Source organism: Vulpes vulpes, chromosome 12, assembly GCF_048418805.1.
Source record: "Vulpes vulpes isolate BD-2025 chromosome 12, VulVul3, whole genome shotgun sequence".
In the NCBI taxonomy this organism is placed as follows: Eukaryota; Metazoa; Chordata; class Mammalia; order Carnivora; family Canidae; genus Vulpes; species Vulpes vulpes.
Genome location: NC_132791.1, coordinates 116,341,235 through 116,359,302, shown reverse-complemented (window position 1 = coordinate 116,359,302; position 18,068 = coordinate 116,341,235). Strand labels below are relative to the sequence as shown.

At 40.8% G+C, this 18,068-nt stretch overlaps 1 protein-coding gene across 3 annotated transcripts in view; it reads left to right on the top strand.

The window, feature by feature from the left end:
* The window catches only part of ARCN1 (archain 1), a 29,127-nt gene extending 12,300 nt beyond the window's left edge, over positions 1-16,827 (top strand). For 2 of the 3 annotated variants that reach the window (XM_025999127.2, XM_072729635.1), the window contains 6 exons: positions 339-503; positions 5,106-5,271; positions 8,166-8,313; positions 8,828-8,936; positions 12,097-12,301; positions 15,071-16,827. In XM_025999127.2, the coding sequence (XP_025854912.1) occupies positions 339-503; positions 5,106-5,271; positions 8,166-8,313; positions 8,828-8,936; positions 12,097-12,301; positions 15,071-15,160 (883 nt within the window). In that variant the 3' untranslated portion in view covers positions 15,161-16,827. Of the gene's footprint in view, positions 1-338; positions 504-5,105; positions 5,272-8,165; positions 8,314-8,827; positions 8,937-12,096; positions 13,045-14,180; positions 14,942-15,070 lie in introns of those variants that run through there. The other variant, XR_011995806.1, reaches the window with a different exon arrangement.
* Positions 16,828-18,068: the final 1,241 nt, after the last annotated feature.

The window sequence follows — 18,068 nt, the reverse complement described above, 5'->3', positions numbered from 1 at the left end:
AAGTATATGCAAGAGTTTATTTATGTACAGATGTATTTATCAGGATGGAAAGTACAAAGTTTTCATCTGATCATGCATGCTTATACAAGTGTACCTTTGGTCTGTAGGTCCTTGAAGCTTATATATTAATGGTGACTTAGCAGCCAGTTTGGGCAGGGAATTGCCTAGTGCTCTACTAAACCCTAGGATGCTTGAGTTTTTCCCTTAAGATCATCACATTCTTTTTAAAGAACAGCTTCAGGGAGAGCTTGAATGATATGGGTTATTAATGTTTTTTAAGGTCATATATGTGGTGTTTTTCCCCCTTAATTTTGTTATTTTTTTATTCTTCCGCTTAGGCCTTCAGGCCCCAGCAAGGCTTTGAAACTTGGAGCCAAAGGAAAGGAAGTAGATAATTTTGTGGACAAATTGAAATCTGAAGGTGAAACTATCATGTCCTCCAATATGGGCAAGCGTACTTCTGAAGCAACCAAAGTGCATGCTCCACCCATTAATATGGAAAGGTAAGCAGTAACTTTTTCAGTAAGAACAGGCCACATAATGTGTAAAAATATTTCACTGAATTACAGATTTTTTGTACGTCTTTTAATTTTTCCAGATTTAAAAGACTTAGAGTAGGTGATCCCTGGGTGGCTCAGTGGTTTAGCGCCTGCCTTTGGCCCAGGGCGCGATCCTGGGGTCCCGGGATCGAGTCCCACGTCAGGCTCCTGGCATGGAGCCTGCTTCTCCCTCCTCCTGTGTCTCTGCCTCTCTCTCTCTACGTCTATCATAAATAATAAATAAATAAATATTAAAAAAAGACTTAGAGTACATCCTAGATTTTAACATGGGGCCTTTTCTTCTTCTTCTTCCCTTTAACCGTGATTGGAGGGCGCTCAGCTATTTTCTATGAAGTTTAGAACTTAACTTTTATTAACTCTGTGCTGGCTGAGGTTTTTGTTGTTTTGTTTTGTTTTGTTTTTTAGAGAGAACATGTGGGAGGGGTTGCAGAGGGAGAAGGCAAATCTTTTTTTTCTTTAAGTTTTATTTATTAGTGAGAGGGGGAGAGCATGTGTGTGTATGCAGGCATGGGGAAGGGCAGAAAGAGAAGGAGAGACACAGGGAGACTCCCCAGTGAGTGCAGACACCCACATGGGGCTTGAACTCAAGACCCTGAGATCATAACCTTAGCTGAAATCAAGTCTGACACTTAGCCAACTGAGCCACCCAGGCACCCTAGTGTGCTGGCTAAATCTAAAAGTAGCTTGCCTTGGGCACCAGACTGGCTCAGTTGGTAGAGTATGTGGCTCTTAATCTTGTGAGTTCAAGCTACATTTTGGGTGTAGAGATTATGTAAATAAATAAAACTTTATTTAAATAAAAACTTGAGGGCAGCCCGGGTGGCTCAGCGGTTTAGCACAGCCTACAGCCCAGGGCGTGATCCTGGAGACCCGGGATCGAGTCCCACGTCAGGCTCCCTGCGTGGAGCCTGCTTCTCCCTCTGTCTGTGTCTCTGCCTCTCTCTCTCTCTCTCTCTCTCTCTCTCTCTCTCTCTCTCTGTGTATTCTCATGAATAAATAAATAAAATCTTAAAAAAAAACCCCAAAACTTGAGGGGTATCTGAGTGGCTCAGTCGATTAAGCTTCTACCTTTGGCTCAGGTCATGGTCCCAAGATCCTGGGATTGAGCCCTACATTGTGCTTCCTGCTCCTTGGGGAGCCTGCTTCTCTCTCTCCCTTTGTCTGCCATTCCTTCTGCTTGTGCGCTCCCTCTCTGTCAAATAAATACATAAAATCTTTAAAATATGTAAATAAATGAGTGAAAACTTGAAATAAAAAAATAAAAGTAGGGATCCCTGGGTGGCGCAGCGGTTTGGCGCCTGCCTTTGGCCCAGGGCGCGATCCTGGAGACCTGGGATCGAATCCCACATCAGGCTCCCGGTGCATGGAGCCTGCTTCTCCCTCTGCCTGTGTCTCTGCCTCTCTCTATCTCTCTGTGACTATCATAAATAAATAAAAATTTAAAAAAAAAATAAAAAAAAAATAAAAGTAACTTGTCTTTATGCCTAGTATGTACATGACCAGCGGACTTGAATTAGATGGCTAGAGCTGTGGTAGCCCCTACACTATATTTTGGCATGTCTTCTTTTTTTTTTTTTTTTTTAAGATTTTATGTATTTATTCATAGAGACACAGAGAGAGGGGCAGAGACACAGGCAGAGGGAGAAGCAGGCTCCATGCAGGGAGCCCAACATGGGACTCGATCTCGGATCTCTGGGATCACGCCCTGGACTGAAGGCAGTGCTAAACCGCTGAGACACCCGGGCTGTCCTTGGCATGTCTTCTTTTAATTAAACTTCCTTTTTTTTTTTCTTTAATTTCTTTCTAACTTTATATTTTAAAAAATACTTTATTTGAGAGAAAGTGAGAAAGGGAGCACATGTGCGCAGGAGAGCACAAGTGGGAGGGGCAGAGGAAGAGGGAGAAGCAGACTCCCTGCTGAGCATGGAGCCTGATGTGGGACTCCATCCCAGGACACTAGGATCATGACCTGAGCCAAAGGCAGATGCTTGAGCTACCCAGGTGCCCTAATTAAACTTTAAGATGAATCAATCTTTAGCACAAAATTTATAAATATTTTTAACAGCAAATTAAAACATTATCTTTTGCCTTTTCAATACTTGAACTCAGTATAGAATATTTTGATTTGTCTCTTATCTCAGGACTGGTTCGTAACTTTTTTTTTTTAGCAAGCTCACATATTCATGACTCAGATTTCTTGTCTTGAAGCCCAGACTTCTACTGTTGCTGATGGTTTTGGGGTCAAGTGAAAGATGAGTCTGAGAAGATACTTTTATCAGGTGTACATAAAAGAAGAGTATTTTCTATGTCCTGTTCTGTATGAGATGGACAGGGTTACGTTAGGATAAATCTCTGAAATCACTAAAGCTCCTGTGCTATTCTGAGTGGTTGCTTTGAGTGAGACAAAGGCTTGACACTATTTTAAAAAGTTGTTGGAATCCACCATGTATTAGGGCTTGAGACTCTTCTAAATGATGAAATACTTCTTGAGCCTGGAGCAAACTCTTGTGAAAGTAAAGGGGACCCATGCACTCATGAATGGGGGGAGGGGCAGAGGGGAGAAGGAGAGAATCCTGATCAGACTCTGCCTAGAGCGGGGAGCCCAATGTGGGGCTTGATCTCAGGATCCTGAGGTCATGACCTGAAGCGAAACTGAGAGTCAGACACTCAACTGACTGAGCCACTCAGGTGCCCCAACCCTGCATTAAGATACATGACTTTGTAGTCTTATGTATCAAGCTTTTGTTTTTGGGAAGACTTATATGCTGAAATAAAGCAGGATGCCACAATGTTCTTTTTAGTATCTGCAGTTTACCCAAGTTAAAAATAGTTTTAGTAGAAAATATGGATAGATTATACTTAGTAATTGCCCAGAACAGCAGCACTTTTTATTTTACTTATTTTTTTATTAGGTTATACATTCTATAGTTCAAAATTTAAAAGGTTTAAAAAGTATTATAGGGACTCCTGGGTGGCTTGGTCAGTTAAATGTCCCACTCTTGATTTTGGTTCAGGTCTACGGCCATACCACCCTGAACGCGCCCAATCATGTCTGTTTTTGGCTCAGTTCATCTCAAGGTTGTAGGATCAAGCACTGTGTCAGGCTTGCACTTGTGCTCAGCGTGGAGTTTGTTTATCCTTCTTCTTCTGTTCCTCACCACCCCCTCTTAAATGATTAAGGTAAATCTACAGAGGAAATAAGTATTAAAATAAAAAGTCTTCTGCCCAGCCAGGCAAGTTTCTCTTTTTGGAGGCAACTAGTATTAACTAGTTTTTTGGTATATTCTTCTGAGGGGTATAGTCTATATGTAGGCTAATAAAAACATACATATTCCATTTTTCTTCTTTTTACACAGTGGTAGCATACTAGACACATTTTCCAATTTTTTTTTTTTTTTTGAGATGAGAATAGCCTTATTTGAAACCTAAAGATACATCTAAACATAATACTGTGTCTTAGGCTAGATCTTGTACTTTATTTAAAAATTTTTTTAATTTTAGGGCAGCCTGGGGGGCTCAGCAGTTTAGCGCTGCCTTCAGCCCGGGGCATGATCCTGGAGACCCAGGATCGAGTCCCGCGTCGGGCTCCCTGCATGGAGCCTACTTCTCCCTCTGCCTGTGTCTCTGCCTCTCTCTCTCTCTCTCTCTCTGTCTCTCTTGAATAAATAAAATCTTTAAATTTTTATTTTATTTTATTTTAAAGATCTTACCCATTTGTTTGAGAGAGAGACTGAATGTGTGTGAGTTGGGGGAGGAGCAGAGGGAGAGGGTAAGAGAATTCCTAGGAGACTCTGCATTGAGCAAGGGGCTTGATTCCAGGACCCTGAGATTATGACCTGAGTTGAAATCAAGAGTCTGACGCTTGACTAACTGAGCCAGTCAGGTGACCTGGGATCTTGCACTACTTTGAATGACATTACTAGGTCAACTGAACAGAATTGGCATGTGGATGATCGAGTAGGCAAGTATCAATGTCATTTTATGAAGTTAATAACAGTACTGTGGTTATGTAAGAGAATATCCCTATTCTCACAAGATGTACTCTGACATGTTTAGGGGTAAAGGGCCATGATGTGCATGACCTGCCTCTAAGTGGATCAGGAAAAAATTAAATAATAGTCACAGAGTATGCAAATGATAAAAGAAATGGTGAAATAAAATGTTAATAACATTTTAAGAAGGTATAAATGTATTCCTGTATAATTTTAATCTTTTAAGTTTTGAAATTATTTTCAAGTGAAAAGAATTTCATTTGTTACCCCCTTTTCCCATAACTGCTTGGTATTCATTTTTGTGGCTATACCTTTATGTATTTAAGCAGTTCCCTATTTATGGATGTTTAAGTTATTTCCAAACTTCTATCATAAACAATTCTTCAGTGAATAACAACTACATTGTTTGCACTGGTGGGAACTTGTCTGTGGGATTCTGTACATATAGCAGCATCTAAAAATAAATTGTTGTTGGCTAATCACCATTAAATCTTGGAGAAAGGGAATTCTGGTTTCTACCTCTATGAACAGATTTATTACTTTTTCTCTACAGTGTGCACATGAAGATTGAGGAAAAGATTACACTGACTTGTGGACGGGATGGAGGATTGCAGAATATGGAGTTGCATGGCATGATCATGCTTAGGATCTCAGATGATAAATTTGGCCGCATTCGTCTCCATGTTGAAAATGAAGATAAGAAAGGGGTGCAGCTACAGGTGTGTGGAGGCTGGAGGCTTTGGCTAAGGGAGTATAGTATTAAGACTTCGGTTTTTCTGCCTAGCCCAGTCTTTCTTGACTGGAGTTTCTCATGTGAACCACAGAATGCAGAAAATTGATTTCTATAACTAGTGCCATTCTAGATACCTAGGAAAGAAGTTAATTTATTATATACAGTGGATACCTTTAGGCAGTAAATCTCTTCCCAGGTGAGTTGAGAGCAACTGACAGCAATTGTATTAGAATAGCCTTTTAATAGTAGAATTGAATGAAAGGTCATTTTGAAATCTAATTAATAGGGTGCCTAGGTGGCTCAGTTGGTTCAGTGTCTGCCTTCAGCTCAGGTCATGATCCCAGGGTCCTGGGATTGAGCCCTGCATCAGATCAGGCTCCCTGCTCAATGAGGAGTCTGCTTCTCGCTCTTCCTCTCCTTCTGCCCTCTCTCCTTGTTCATGTTCTCTCTCTCTGTCTCTCTCCCCCTCTCTCCCTCCATCTCAAATACAATCTTTAAAAAAAATCTAATGACTTTATACTCATTAACAAAGATACAAATAGGTGCTTATTTATTAATGTTACACAAAAAGTAAAATAATTAAAGGTATTGCCAAAATACAGTTTTTTTAAAAATGGCAGTTTTTAAAAGATTTATTTATATATTTAGAGAGTGTGAGCAGCAGGAGGGGAAAAGGGAGAGAAGCAGATTCCCTGCTGAATGTGGAGCCCTCTGTGGGGCTCAGCTTGATCCCAGGATCCCTGAGATCATGACCTGAGCTGAAATGAAGAGTCAGACAATCAACTAAGCTACCCAGGCGCCCTAAAAATGGCCATGTTTTTGATAAGGAGATATTTTATTAAAACAGATTGTGCGGGGATCCCCGGATGGCGCAGCGGTTTGGCGCCTGCCTTTGGCCCAGGGCGTGATCCTGGGGACCCGGGATCGAATCCCACGTCGGGCTCCTGGTGCATGGAGCCTGCTTCTCCCTCTGCCTGTGTCTCTGCCTCTCTCTCTCTCTCTGTTTGACTATCATAAATAAATAAAAATTAAAAAAAATAAAAATAAAATAAAACAGATTGTGCAGACGCCTGAGTGACTCAGCAGTTGAGCGTCTGCCTTCAGCTTATGGTGTGATCCCGGGGTCCTGGGATTGAGTCCCACATTAGGCTCTCCACAGAGAGCCTGCCTCTCCCTCTGCCTATGTCTCTGCCTCTCTGTGTCTCATGAATAAATAAATAAAATCTTTTAAAAAATAAAATAGATTGTGATACTAAATTTACTCATCCTGTCATTGTGTAAACTACATTTGAGAGAGAGAGAGAGAAAAAACAAGTAGTGGGGAGAAGCAGAGGGAAAGGGACAGAGTCCCTGCTGAGACGGGAGCCTGATGCAGGACTCAATCCTAGGACCCTGAGATTATGAGCTGAGCTGAAGTTGGATACTTAATTGACTGAGCCACTCAGTCATTCATTGCCCTGAAAGGGCAATATCTAATTATATTTGAAAAGTTAAAATCCTTACAAAATAAATATGTATGTTCCACCTATGTGGATAAGTATAAAACTTCTTTGTGTTATTACAGTTGTCACATTTTATTTTATTTAAATGGTTGATCTTGTATTTCTTGTCAGAAGGACAAAGCATTTTCAGGGAAGAGTGTATTTTTTTGGTCTTCTTTATTTTTCCCCCATAATCAGGACTAAGTTGTCTTTTGGGAGTAATGCTTGTAGTTTTGATGACAGCTTTTGCTGGCTCTTAAAGTATATGTAGGCTACTGTCCAAGAATTATTTTTTTTTCCCTTTTTTGTCTTAATAGGACTTCTTTTTAAAAGGTTAGTTTATTGGGGCTCCTGGGTGGCTCAGGTGGTTAAGCATCTGCCTTCAGCTCAGGTCATGATCCCAGGGTCCTGGGATCAAGCCCCGCATCAGCTCCCTGCTCAGGGGAGTCTGCTTCTCCCTCTCCCTCTGCCCATCCCCCCCCACCTTGTTCATGCTTGCTCTGTCATTCTCTCAAATAAATAAATCAAATCTTTAAAAAAATAAAAATAAAAATAGAAGGTTAGTTTATCTTACTTGGCCTGAGTTTGAACAACTTCAGTGCTCTGGGAAAAATTGCAACTAAACTTTCCATAGAAGCTTTTCCCTCTCCTACCTTCTGACTCTAAGGCCAGGACTGCTATATGATCCAGGCATCTGATGAGTGTCTGACCCTAGTCTTCTACTTGGCTTGCTTGGCCCTACCATGATGTGGCTTCCTGTAAAGTATTTTTAGAAAGGACTTGGTTAAAGGTCTTCAGCTTTTTCAATTACAAAGTTATTAACTTGTTCAATTACAAACAAAATGCCTTGGAATTAAAATTATTTTTTTTAATTACTATTTTTTAAAAAGATTTATTTATTTTAGAGAGAGCATGCAGGGGGTAAGGTGGGAAGGAGGGACAGAAGGAGAGAGAGAATGTCAAGCACACTTCCCCGTGGAGCACAGAGCCCAATGCAAGGTGAGATCCCATGACCCCAAGGTCATGACCAGAGCCGAAATCAAGTTGGCCGCTCAACCAACTGAGCCACCCTGGTGCCCCAAATTACTATTTTTTTTAATGTCTTAAATCTTTTTAAAAGTCTTTAAAGAAGAAGTCTTTCTTCAAATGAAAAGGAATTGGCATTTCTATTTTATTTTTATTTGTTTTTTTAAGGATTTTACTTTTAAGTAATTTCTACACCCAACATGGGCCTTGAACTCACAATCCCTAGATCAACAGTTGCATGCTCCACTGCCACCTAAGCCAGCCAGGTGCCCTGTGGCACTCTATTTTAGGTGTTTAGATTATGGGCCAGGTAAGACCAGAGTTAGTTTATTATCATGCTTGAACCTCAGTTTTCTTTTTCTTCTCATTTCAGACCCATCCAAATGTGGATAAAAAACTTTTCACTGCAGAATCTCTAATTGGCTTGAAGAATCCGGAGAAGTCATTTCCAGTCAACAGTGATGTAGGGGTGCTAAAGTGGAGACTACAGACCACAGAAGAATCTTTTATTCCACTGACAAGTAAGTGCTTCTGGCCAGTCCCACTAAGCTAGTCTGTACTAAGAACTAGAAATAGCTCTGGCTTGTACATGCTTATCTTCATTGCTGTAGCAAAATTCTTTTTGACAGAATGACTTTCTTTCAAAATGGACTTGGTGCTGCATTTTGTATATTTTAAATATGAACATTCATTTTTTTTTTTTTAAGATTTTATTTATTTATTCATGAGAGACACACAGAGAGAGGCGGAGACGCAGGCAGAGGGAGAAGCAGGCTCCATGCAGGAAGCCCAACGTGGGACTCAATCCCGGGTCTCCAGGATCACACCCTGGGTTGAAGATGGTGCTAAACCACTGGGCCACCAGGGCTGCCCTGAACATTCATTTTTAATAGCTTTAATTTTTAACCTTATTTATAGTAGTTTATATTAAGATGTTTAAGGCCTGCAGCTAGCTGTCAGCTTTGACTTACCATGTTAAATTTTCTTAACTCTTTTTCTAATATTTGAATATTCCTGTTTTGCTTTTCTTCTCAGTTAACTGCTGGCCCTCAGAGAGTGGAAATGGCTGTGATGTCAACATAGAATATGAGCTACAAGAAGATAATTTGGAACTGAATGATGTGATTATCACCATCCCACTCCCGTAAGTGGCATCCCCCACATAATCATTTTTTTTTTTTTTTTCCTGTACTGGGCTTATAGAACTAGCTTTTTGGAGCTTGTTTTAGAGGCAGCACTTAGTTGGTCATCCATTTTAAAATATCTGCTTTTTAAGGTCTTTATTTTATTTTTATTTTTTTTATTTTTATGATAGTCACAGAGAGAGAGAGAGACAGGCAGAGACATAGGCAGAGGGAGAAGCAGGCTCCATGCACCGGGAGCTCGATGTGGGATTCGATCCTGGGTCTCCAGGATTGCGCCCTGGGCCAAAGGCAGGCGCTAAACCGCTGCGCTACCCAGGGATCCCTTTAAGGTCATTTATAATAAAAGAAACCAGTTAGATAAATCCACAGTATTATATACTTCCTCTCCTATGACATTGGAAAAGGTAATACTCTTGGAACAGAAATCAGGAGGTAGAGAGGAAGGCAATTGACTGCAACAGGGCACAAGGGAGGACAGTGGAAGTTCTGTGACTTGACTGCGATGGTGTTTATAAGATTACATACAAAGTGCATTGAGCTGTACATTCTAAAACGAGTGGATTTTGCTGTGTTTAAAGCCAACTCAAACAAAGCCAGTTGTAGTTGTAGAGCTGTTTTCAGATGTTGGGCCTCTGTTCTTGTAGTAATGAAGACTTCCAGAAGGAGGAGCCACTTCTCAGTCAAAAAGAAAGGTGTTGGTTTTGTTTTGCAACTCAGAAATTGAATCTGTCAGTCTGAATTTTTCTTTTACTTGGCTCTCTGAACTTTCATCTAAAGATGAGAGTATGTTTTGTTTTGTTTTGAATAATTTATTTACTTATTCATGAGGGACACAGAGAGAGAAGCCGGCACCATGCAGGGAGCCCGATGTGGGATGTGATCCTGGAGTCCTGGGATCACACCCTGAGGCAAAGGCAGACGCTCAACTGCTGAGCCACTCAGGCATCCTGAGATTATGTTTTTAGGGTAATTATTGATTCTTGCTGGAGCACATACTTACATTGATTTTCATAAGTTTTCTAACAGTTTTATTGAGTATAATTGACAGAGTAAGCTACACGTATTTAAGTTGTACAATTTGATAAGTTTTGACATGTATGCACCTGTGAAACCGTCACCACAATTAAGATAGTGAAAATGTCCTTCACCCCTAGAAAATCAGTTCCAAAAACTTTTTATTTTATTTTTAGGTCCAGTAACTTTTTAATATATGCTTAAGTGACCTACTTTCTAGGGTCATCTGGAAATACTGTTGCCCTGAAGTTTCTCTCACTAGCACTTCCAGTGAGTGTGCTCTATTATATCACTAGTGAGGCCAGCTCCTCTCCTCTTCCTCTCAGTACCTGCCCCCATGATTAAGTACAGGGTGTAATACTGAACCCCCAGTAAATGTATTCTTGGTGTATCTTTACTGTTACACTGTTTAGTTATTATTGCAAAGAAAATGGTTTTAATTTAATTGGTAGTTTTGTTTCCTTTTTGATAATTCTTTTTTTCCTTTAAAATTTTTTTTTACTTTTTGATAATTCAAACGCTTACCCAGACAGGTTTGGTTTTTAGTCATTCATTTCCATTTAAAAAACGTTTTATTACCAATCTCTCCTTTATTGGAATGACTGTCTTAATTCTTCATAGCTTGGTTATTCTTTCAGAATAATAGATGGCTGCCTTGAACCACTGTAGGACTTGGGTGTTGGTGACAGGTGTGGGTTTTGTTTTCAAGATTTATTTTACTAGACTATTTTTAGGATGCCACAATTTTTAGGCTTCTCCATTTACCCTATAATTGTGGTTATGGTGGTTTCCTGTGTCTTAGTTCAGTTTTGCAAGTCTCCAGAAGAGACCCTTACACAACATTTTACCCTTTTGTCTAGGACTGATCATTTGAGAGATCAGAGTCGGAATTGGAACAGAGAGCAGAAAGAAGTAACATATATACAACTGGGACCATAAAATTGATAGGGAAGAGCTGATCATGTTATATCACTGTTAAATTCTTCTCTTTGTCTTTCCTTATTTACTCTGCCCCTAATAGAAGCACTGAATGGCACTGGTGAATGAAAAGATGGTAAATTTGCAATGTCTAGGAGAAGGTGATACTGCCTATCAGCCATGTGTGAGGGTGCAAAGTACATCCTAACTAGCCCTGGTTCTCTGACAGATTAAGGACAGCCATGTGTCTCTTTGTCCCATCGTGTTCATTCTCTGGGCAGGAGTGATCGATCATGTTTTCACTTATCACATAAAAGTTGACTTACTGGATTGTAAATCAGATCCACCGGCATCAACTACAGGTTTTGAAACTTTTTAAAGATTTTATTCATTTAGGGATGCCTAGGTGGCTCAGTGGTTGAGCGTCTGCCTTTGGCTCAGGGCATGATCCCAGAGTCCCGGGATTGAGTTCTGCATTGGGCTCCCTGCATGGACCCTGCTTCTCCCTCTGCCTGTGTCTCTGCCTCTCTCCCTATGTCTCTCTCATGAATAAAATCTTAAAAAAAAAAAAAAAGATTTTATTATTTATTAGAGAGATAGCACAAGCAGGGTGGAGAGGGAGAAGCAGGCTCCCCACTGAGCTGGGAGCCTGACATGGGGCTTGATTCCAGGACTCTGGGATTATGACCTGAGCTCAAGGCAGACACTTAACGGATTGAGCCACTCAGGCACCCCTTGGTTTTGAAACATTCTAAAATCTTTTGAAGACATCTTCTCTAAGGGCCAAATTTATCTCCATTCTAAATAACCACATAATAGTATATAAGGTTTTATTTTTATTTTTATTTTTTGTATATAAGGTTTTATATCACTACTATCAACCTGTTTCCCCCCACTGACCTATAAAGAGAGCTGCGTTATGTTAAAATTCCGTCTTGATAAGGCAGCAAACCCTTGCTGCGGGATTTTTGGAGATATATCCCACTTCTCACATTTGTCAGTCTTAGTCCCCTGCTAGGTCCAGATCTAACCCACAAACTGAAGCAGCCCATGAATATATCTGGTTGTGTGTATCTTATCCTTGAAGTTGTTAGGGAGCCTCATTTTTTTCTAGGACTGAAAATGGGGCTGAATTTGAGAAGCATGATCAAATTTGGGGCTAATTTTCCTTGACAGAGTTCTTGCAGCTCTGGACAGCTCAGGTGACACAGGTATTTCTCTTCACAGATCTGGCGTGGGCGCACCAGTGATTGGGGAGATTGACGGTGAGTATCGACACGACAGCCGACGAAATACCTTGGAGTGGTGCCTGCCAGTGATTGATGCCAAAAATAAGAGCGGCAGCCTTGAGTTCAGCATTGCTGGGCAGCCCAACGACTTCTTCCCTGTTCAAGTCTCCTTCATCTCCAAAAGAAACTACTGTAACATACAGGTATCCCCTTTTAATAGAGAGCACATACGGGGAAAGCGGTAGGATGGATGCCAGATAAACAAATGGCATCAAAAATCAGAAAAGCTGGGATGCCTGGCTGGTTCAGTCCATATAGCATGTGACTCTGGATCTCACGATTGTGAGTTCAAGTCCTATCTTGGCCTAGAACTTACTTTATTTTTTTATTTTATTTTATTTTTTTATTTATTTATGATAGAGAGAGAGAGAGAGGCAGAGACACAGGCAGAGGGAGAAGCAGGCTCCATGCATCAGGAGCCCGACGTGGGACTCGATCCCGGGTCTCCAGGATCGCGCCCTGGGCCAAAGGCAGGCGCCAAACCGCTGCGCCACCCAGGGATCCCTAGAACTTACTTTAAAGAGAAAAAAAATCAGAAAAGCTGATATTCCATGTGGATTCCATTATTGATTCTCATTGTATGATCTTGGTTTCAGTTCCTCTCCTGCTTTAACTCAGTTTTCCTCTCTAGATTGGTAAAGAAATGGAATATGAATACGTATAACAGTCTTTTTGTATTGTGCAAGATTTATCTTAGTTGCCTGTTTTTTAAATTAATTTCATACATATTATTTTTTAAAGATTTTATTTATTCATGAGAAACACAGAGAGAAAGAGGCAGAGACACAGGCAGAAGGAGAAACAGGCTCCCTGCGAGAAGCCTGATGCGGGACTTGATCCCAGGACCCCCGAGTGAAAGCAGATGCTCAACTGCTGAGCCACCCAAGCGTCCCAATTTCATACAATTTAAAAGCCGTGTACCAAAACAACCAATCCATGGTTTTCTAATGCCTTTTTAAAAATTATTTTTCAGGATGCCTGGGTAGCTCAGCGGTTGAGCACTTGCCTTTGGCCCAGGGCACGATCTTGGAGTCCCAGGATCGAGTCCCACATCAGGCTCCTTGCATGGAAACTGTTTATGTCCCTGCCTCTCTCCCTGTGCCTCTCATGAATAAATAAATAAAATCTTTTTTAAAATAATATTTTTTTTCATTTATTATTTTTATTTTTTATTTTGTAATGCCTTTTATATCACTAGATTCGAACCCAGGAAATTAATTAATTTGAGAGAAAGAGATAGCAGAAGTAGGGAGAGGGAAGAGAAGCAGACTCCCCACTGAGCATGGAGCCTGATCTGATGTGTGGCTCAATCCCAGGACCCTGAGGTAACCTGAGCTGAAGGCAGATGCTCATCTGACTGAGCCACCTAGGTGCCCCAAGAAAGTTTTTTACTTGGAAGGCAAAATTGTTTCCCTGCAAAAGTGATTCTAATACAAATGGATATAATATTTGGATTATTTGGGGGGCACCTGGGTGGCTCAATCAGTTAAGTGTCCAACTCTTAGTTTCAGCTCAGATCATGGTTTCAGTTGTGGGACCGAGCCACACGTTGAGCTCCACGATCAGCATGAAGTCTGCTTGTCCCTCTCCCTCTGCTCCTCCCTCTGCTTGCTCACACGTGCTTGCGCGTGCTCCCTCTCTCTCTCATAAATAAATATCTTTAAAAAACCCTCAATAAAAATAAATAAAAAGCCTCACTATTTGGATTATTTATGTTACAACTTCCCTTCATTAATACAGATAATCATGAGCCAGTTCTGTTGTAGACCTTGTCCTTTAGATAAGCAAAGCAATGGAAATTTGTGAACTGATTCTTTAGATCATTATTTTTTCTTTTTTTTTTTTTTTTAAGATTTTCTGTATTTATTCATGAGAGACACAGAGAAAGAAAGAGAGAGAGAGAGAGAGAGGGGCAGAGGCAGGTTCCAGGCAGGGAGCCCGATATCTGACTCGATCCTGATCTTGGGACTCCAGGATCACGCCCTGAGCTGAAGGGAGGCGCTCAACCGCTGAGCAACCCAGGCATCCCTAGATCATTATTTTTAACTCATTGTTTCTCTAGTTTTTGAAGTTGCATTACAAGGACCCAATTTATATGGTCATTTTCCCTTCTGACTTGTTGATTTGCTTGTTGTTGTGGCCCTATCTTATCTTCCCAGATGGTTTCTATCTCTCCTGTAAGTGCTTAGGCGGTTACAGTTTCCTTCCTCTGTTGTATAATTCCAAAAAGCAGTTTTCTCTCCACTCTCAATTATTGGCATAAGCCCATCAATATTGGGAGCATGGGATTGAACACAAGACATGACATAGAAATGGGTACATTTTCCTGTTTGGGACTATTGGAAGAGTAGGACTCTCTGAAAACCTCATTAGAAACTATAATCAGTGGTTGAAGCATTGTGTTGATGCCATTATAAGCCCTAATATTATAAGTAATTTATTAAATCAGACATTTATAATAAAAAGAAAAGAAAAGATCTCATAGAAGGACCCAGCCATATCTAGAAAATAAGTGATAGAGCAGCTTGGAGAGCAAATTAGGCAAATGACATTGAAGAGTTAGAATATTGCATTTTGGGTCAAAATACTAATTGATCAGTCTGATAAAATGTCTTTGAAGTTCGCAGTTTTATGGGGTGGGAGCTGGGTAGTGGCCACTCGTTCTAGATCTTTTACTTGATACTACTCTATGTCTTATGCTAACAGTTGTCTTTTCTGTCTAGAAATAAGTTAATCATGTTGGTGGGGAAGAGTGATGCTGTAAGCTACAATTGTGAATTGAACTTTTTTAGTGTTTTTGAGTTATTTTTAATACTGCTTTAAGGGAATTTGATCTGTTCTATCCTGAGAATTTAGCACCTTAGAGACTCACTCTCCTCCTGCTTTACCTCACTCTCTGTTTGTTTCCCTAGGTTACCAAAGTGACCCAGGTAGATGGAAATAGCCCCGTAAGGTTTTCCACAGAGACCACTTTCCTGGTGGATAAGTATGAAATCCTGTAATTCCAAGAAGAGGGAACTGGAAAGGAAAATTTTCAAATTAATAAAGAAGAAGCCAACAGTGGCTGAAGAGTTTTTTCCAAATCTACAAGCCATTGGAGACCCTTTTTTCTGGTACAGTGCACGATTCTCTGCGTGCAAGGACCCTCAACTCACCCTCAGTGTTCAAGTGTCACAGAGACATTCTTTGGCAAAGAAAGACACAAACATAAAGGGAAAGGCTGCTGATTTCTTTGGCACATTTTACTGGCCAGCAGGAAAGCATGCTCTCCAGAACCCCCCCCCCCCCCAGTTAAATAATTGCTCTACCTTCGTCTTGTTATTGCTCCTTTGTTTTAATCCCTGAACATAGTTACATTTCATACTAGTTTTTAAATTTTTTCCTCTGCAAATTTTAATCTTTCATACTTCTTTCCTTTACCTTCAGTTTTTCTCTTTCTCTATACCTTCAGTCAAGCACTGGGATCATCCGTATATAGATACTGTATTTGGCACTCCTGGGAACTGGTTGATCTAATCCATCCTCGATCTTTGGACTATACAGGTGAACTGCTTCAGTGGGTTGAGGTCTAGGAAGTGAACAAATAAGGATGTGCTTTGTCCTTGTCCTATGTCCACTCATCCCTCCATTTCTTTTCACATTGTTTCCTTCCAGTCATGTCCCTCCAGTGTAGAACAGTACTGTGAATCCCACTTGTGCCACTAATAAAGACCGCTGAGAAGCAGCTTCCAGATGGCACAGCCTCCACTTGCAAGATGCCTGAGAGGCGAATGGTTATGTCTAGTGAGGGCTTTCACATCCACCAGTAATCCTGTCTGCTGCTGCCCACACTTCTGGTTCTTTACACTTTGGGTACTTTAGCTACAACATAAGAGTTCATGGTCTTTGTCATCCATTCACATGTCCTTGAATTTACCGTCTCCTTCTTCCTGGCTCTTTTCTGTGTTCTCAGTCCCTTCCTCTTTCTCAGTCTTTGAAGTCCTTCCTTTCCGGCCCTCAAGCCTTTTTTGTTGGGTGTCCTTGTGCCCCATCTCATCCATGACTTGTGCAACGGAGAAAGCTACACCAGCCAGCCCAGCGTCGGCTTTCTGATCCAGTATTGCACTTGGTAGGGTTGCTGGGGCTGCTGCTAGGCCACAGCACCAGGCTGGGGTTGGGGGAGAGGCAGATGACTGGGTGACCTGCTGCACTTCCAGCTGGCTGGAGAGTACCACTCCCACTTGGGACAACATCAGGCCTCCCCTGCAAAGAGTGTACTGTCCTCAAAGCAGAGCAGTCACACACAGGTGGCCGTGGGCGGAATTGTTTGCCAAAGAAATTTCTGGCCTTTCCCTTTCCCTTAACTGCATCAGGGAAGAATCCTTATCTCTGGCTTGGTTTCCACATAAGGTTTTTTTGAGGAAGGGGACTGGGATAAGAAATCTGTCATGTAGTTAAGTAGGCAAGAAATCTTATTAATCCAGTTTTGTTTGAAAGTTGCTTGTCCATATGATTTTTTTTAAAGTTGTTTAGTTTCACAACTTTTTTTTTTTTTTCTGAAATTACTTTTGGGGTAATATTTAAAATGAGAGACATTTTGTAACCCTGTAAAATACATAGGGGATATAACATTCCAGTGTACACAAAGAAGGAAAATTCTTTAATCAAATAAAGAGTATTATAAAATGAATGTTTATTAGACTCTTGACTCTCATACTTTGGTGTCTGTTGTTTCAAGATGATGTAACAGGATCTAAGTTTAAAAATTAATGATATGTTTTTTTTAAGAGAAAATAATCTCTATCTGGGAGTATTCATTGCCTTTCCCTCCTTGTGTATTCTCTGTTTGAGCATGCACATGTACACATGCACTCCAGACACTGGTACTTTTTGAATTTGATGCTACTTCTAGACTTTTATTTTTTATTTTTTATTTATTTATTTTTATTCATGAGACACAGAGAAAGAGGCAGAGACATAGGCAGAGGGAGAAGCAGGCTCTGTGTAGAGAGCCCAATGTGGGACTCAATCCCGGGACTCGAGGATCATGTCCTGAGCCAAAGGCAGACCCTTTAACCACTGAGCCACCCAGGCATCCCCAGACTTTTGGTCTTAATTTTGTCAGGGCAATTGTAGAATCAGAAATATGAGGCTTCATCTGTAAAGAATAACAATGATTGGTGAGATCTCAGAGCATTCTCTTCCCCATTAGAACAACGGTGGTAAGAAGTAAATGATCCTAGGGTGAGGGATGGATGCTTGCGGAGTTTTGATAGTTTCCTCAGCAAAGACTCCATCCTTACTTTCTTTTTATTTAACTTAAACTATTGAATGTCAACAAATTCTTTGGAAGACAAATTACTCTCTGTAATGAATAGTAAGAGTCTGAGAATGATAAAGTTTTATCTTCATGGGGAAAGCCAAGACTTTGAATTTTTATTTCCTTAAGAGAAATACAAAGTATCTGGTCTGTGTTGCTGAAGTGTGGCTTGGCTCTCTGAGACTGTAACCTTAATCCAGTGAAGCACACCAGAACCATGCCACACCCTGACTGGCAGCTAATCCCTCCACGGCATCAAGTGGACTTTTTGTTGGTCTCTTGTGAGGGAGAATAACAAAATAATTAGCTCTGACTGAGCATTCTGTTGAATGTAGGAGGTTTGTGGTTCCTGCTTTGAATTAATTCCACACAGAGGAGGCAGGGAACATACCTCGTGGTCAGGAATTCCCTTTTAAAAAGATCTGTAATTCATCTACTCCCAGTAGTTCCAAACCCCCAGATCTATCAACCCGTGCATCTCTGACACAGGAAGCTTTGCCCTTAATGTGAAGTTGTTCACACTGAGTAGCAACTGAACGATTTCCAGAGTTGATATAGAGTAGCTTTTTAAAACAGTTCACATCTGGTCGGGCCGGGCCCATTGGAAGAAG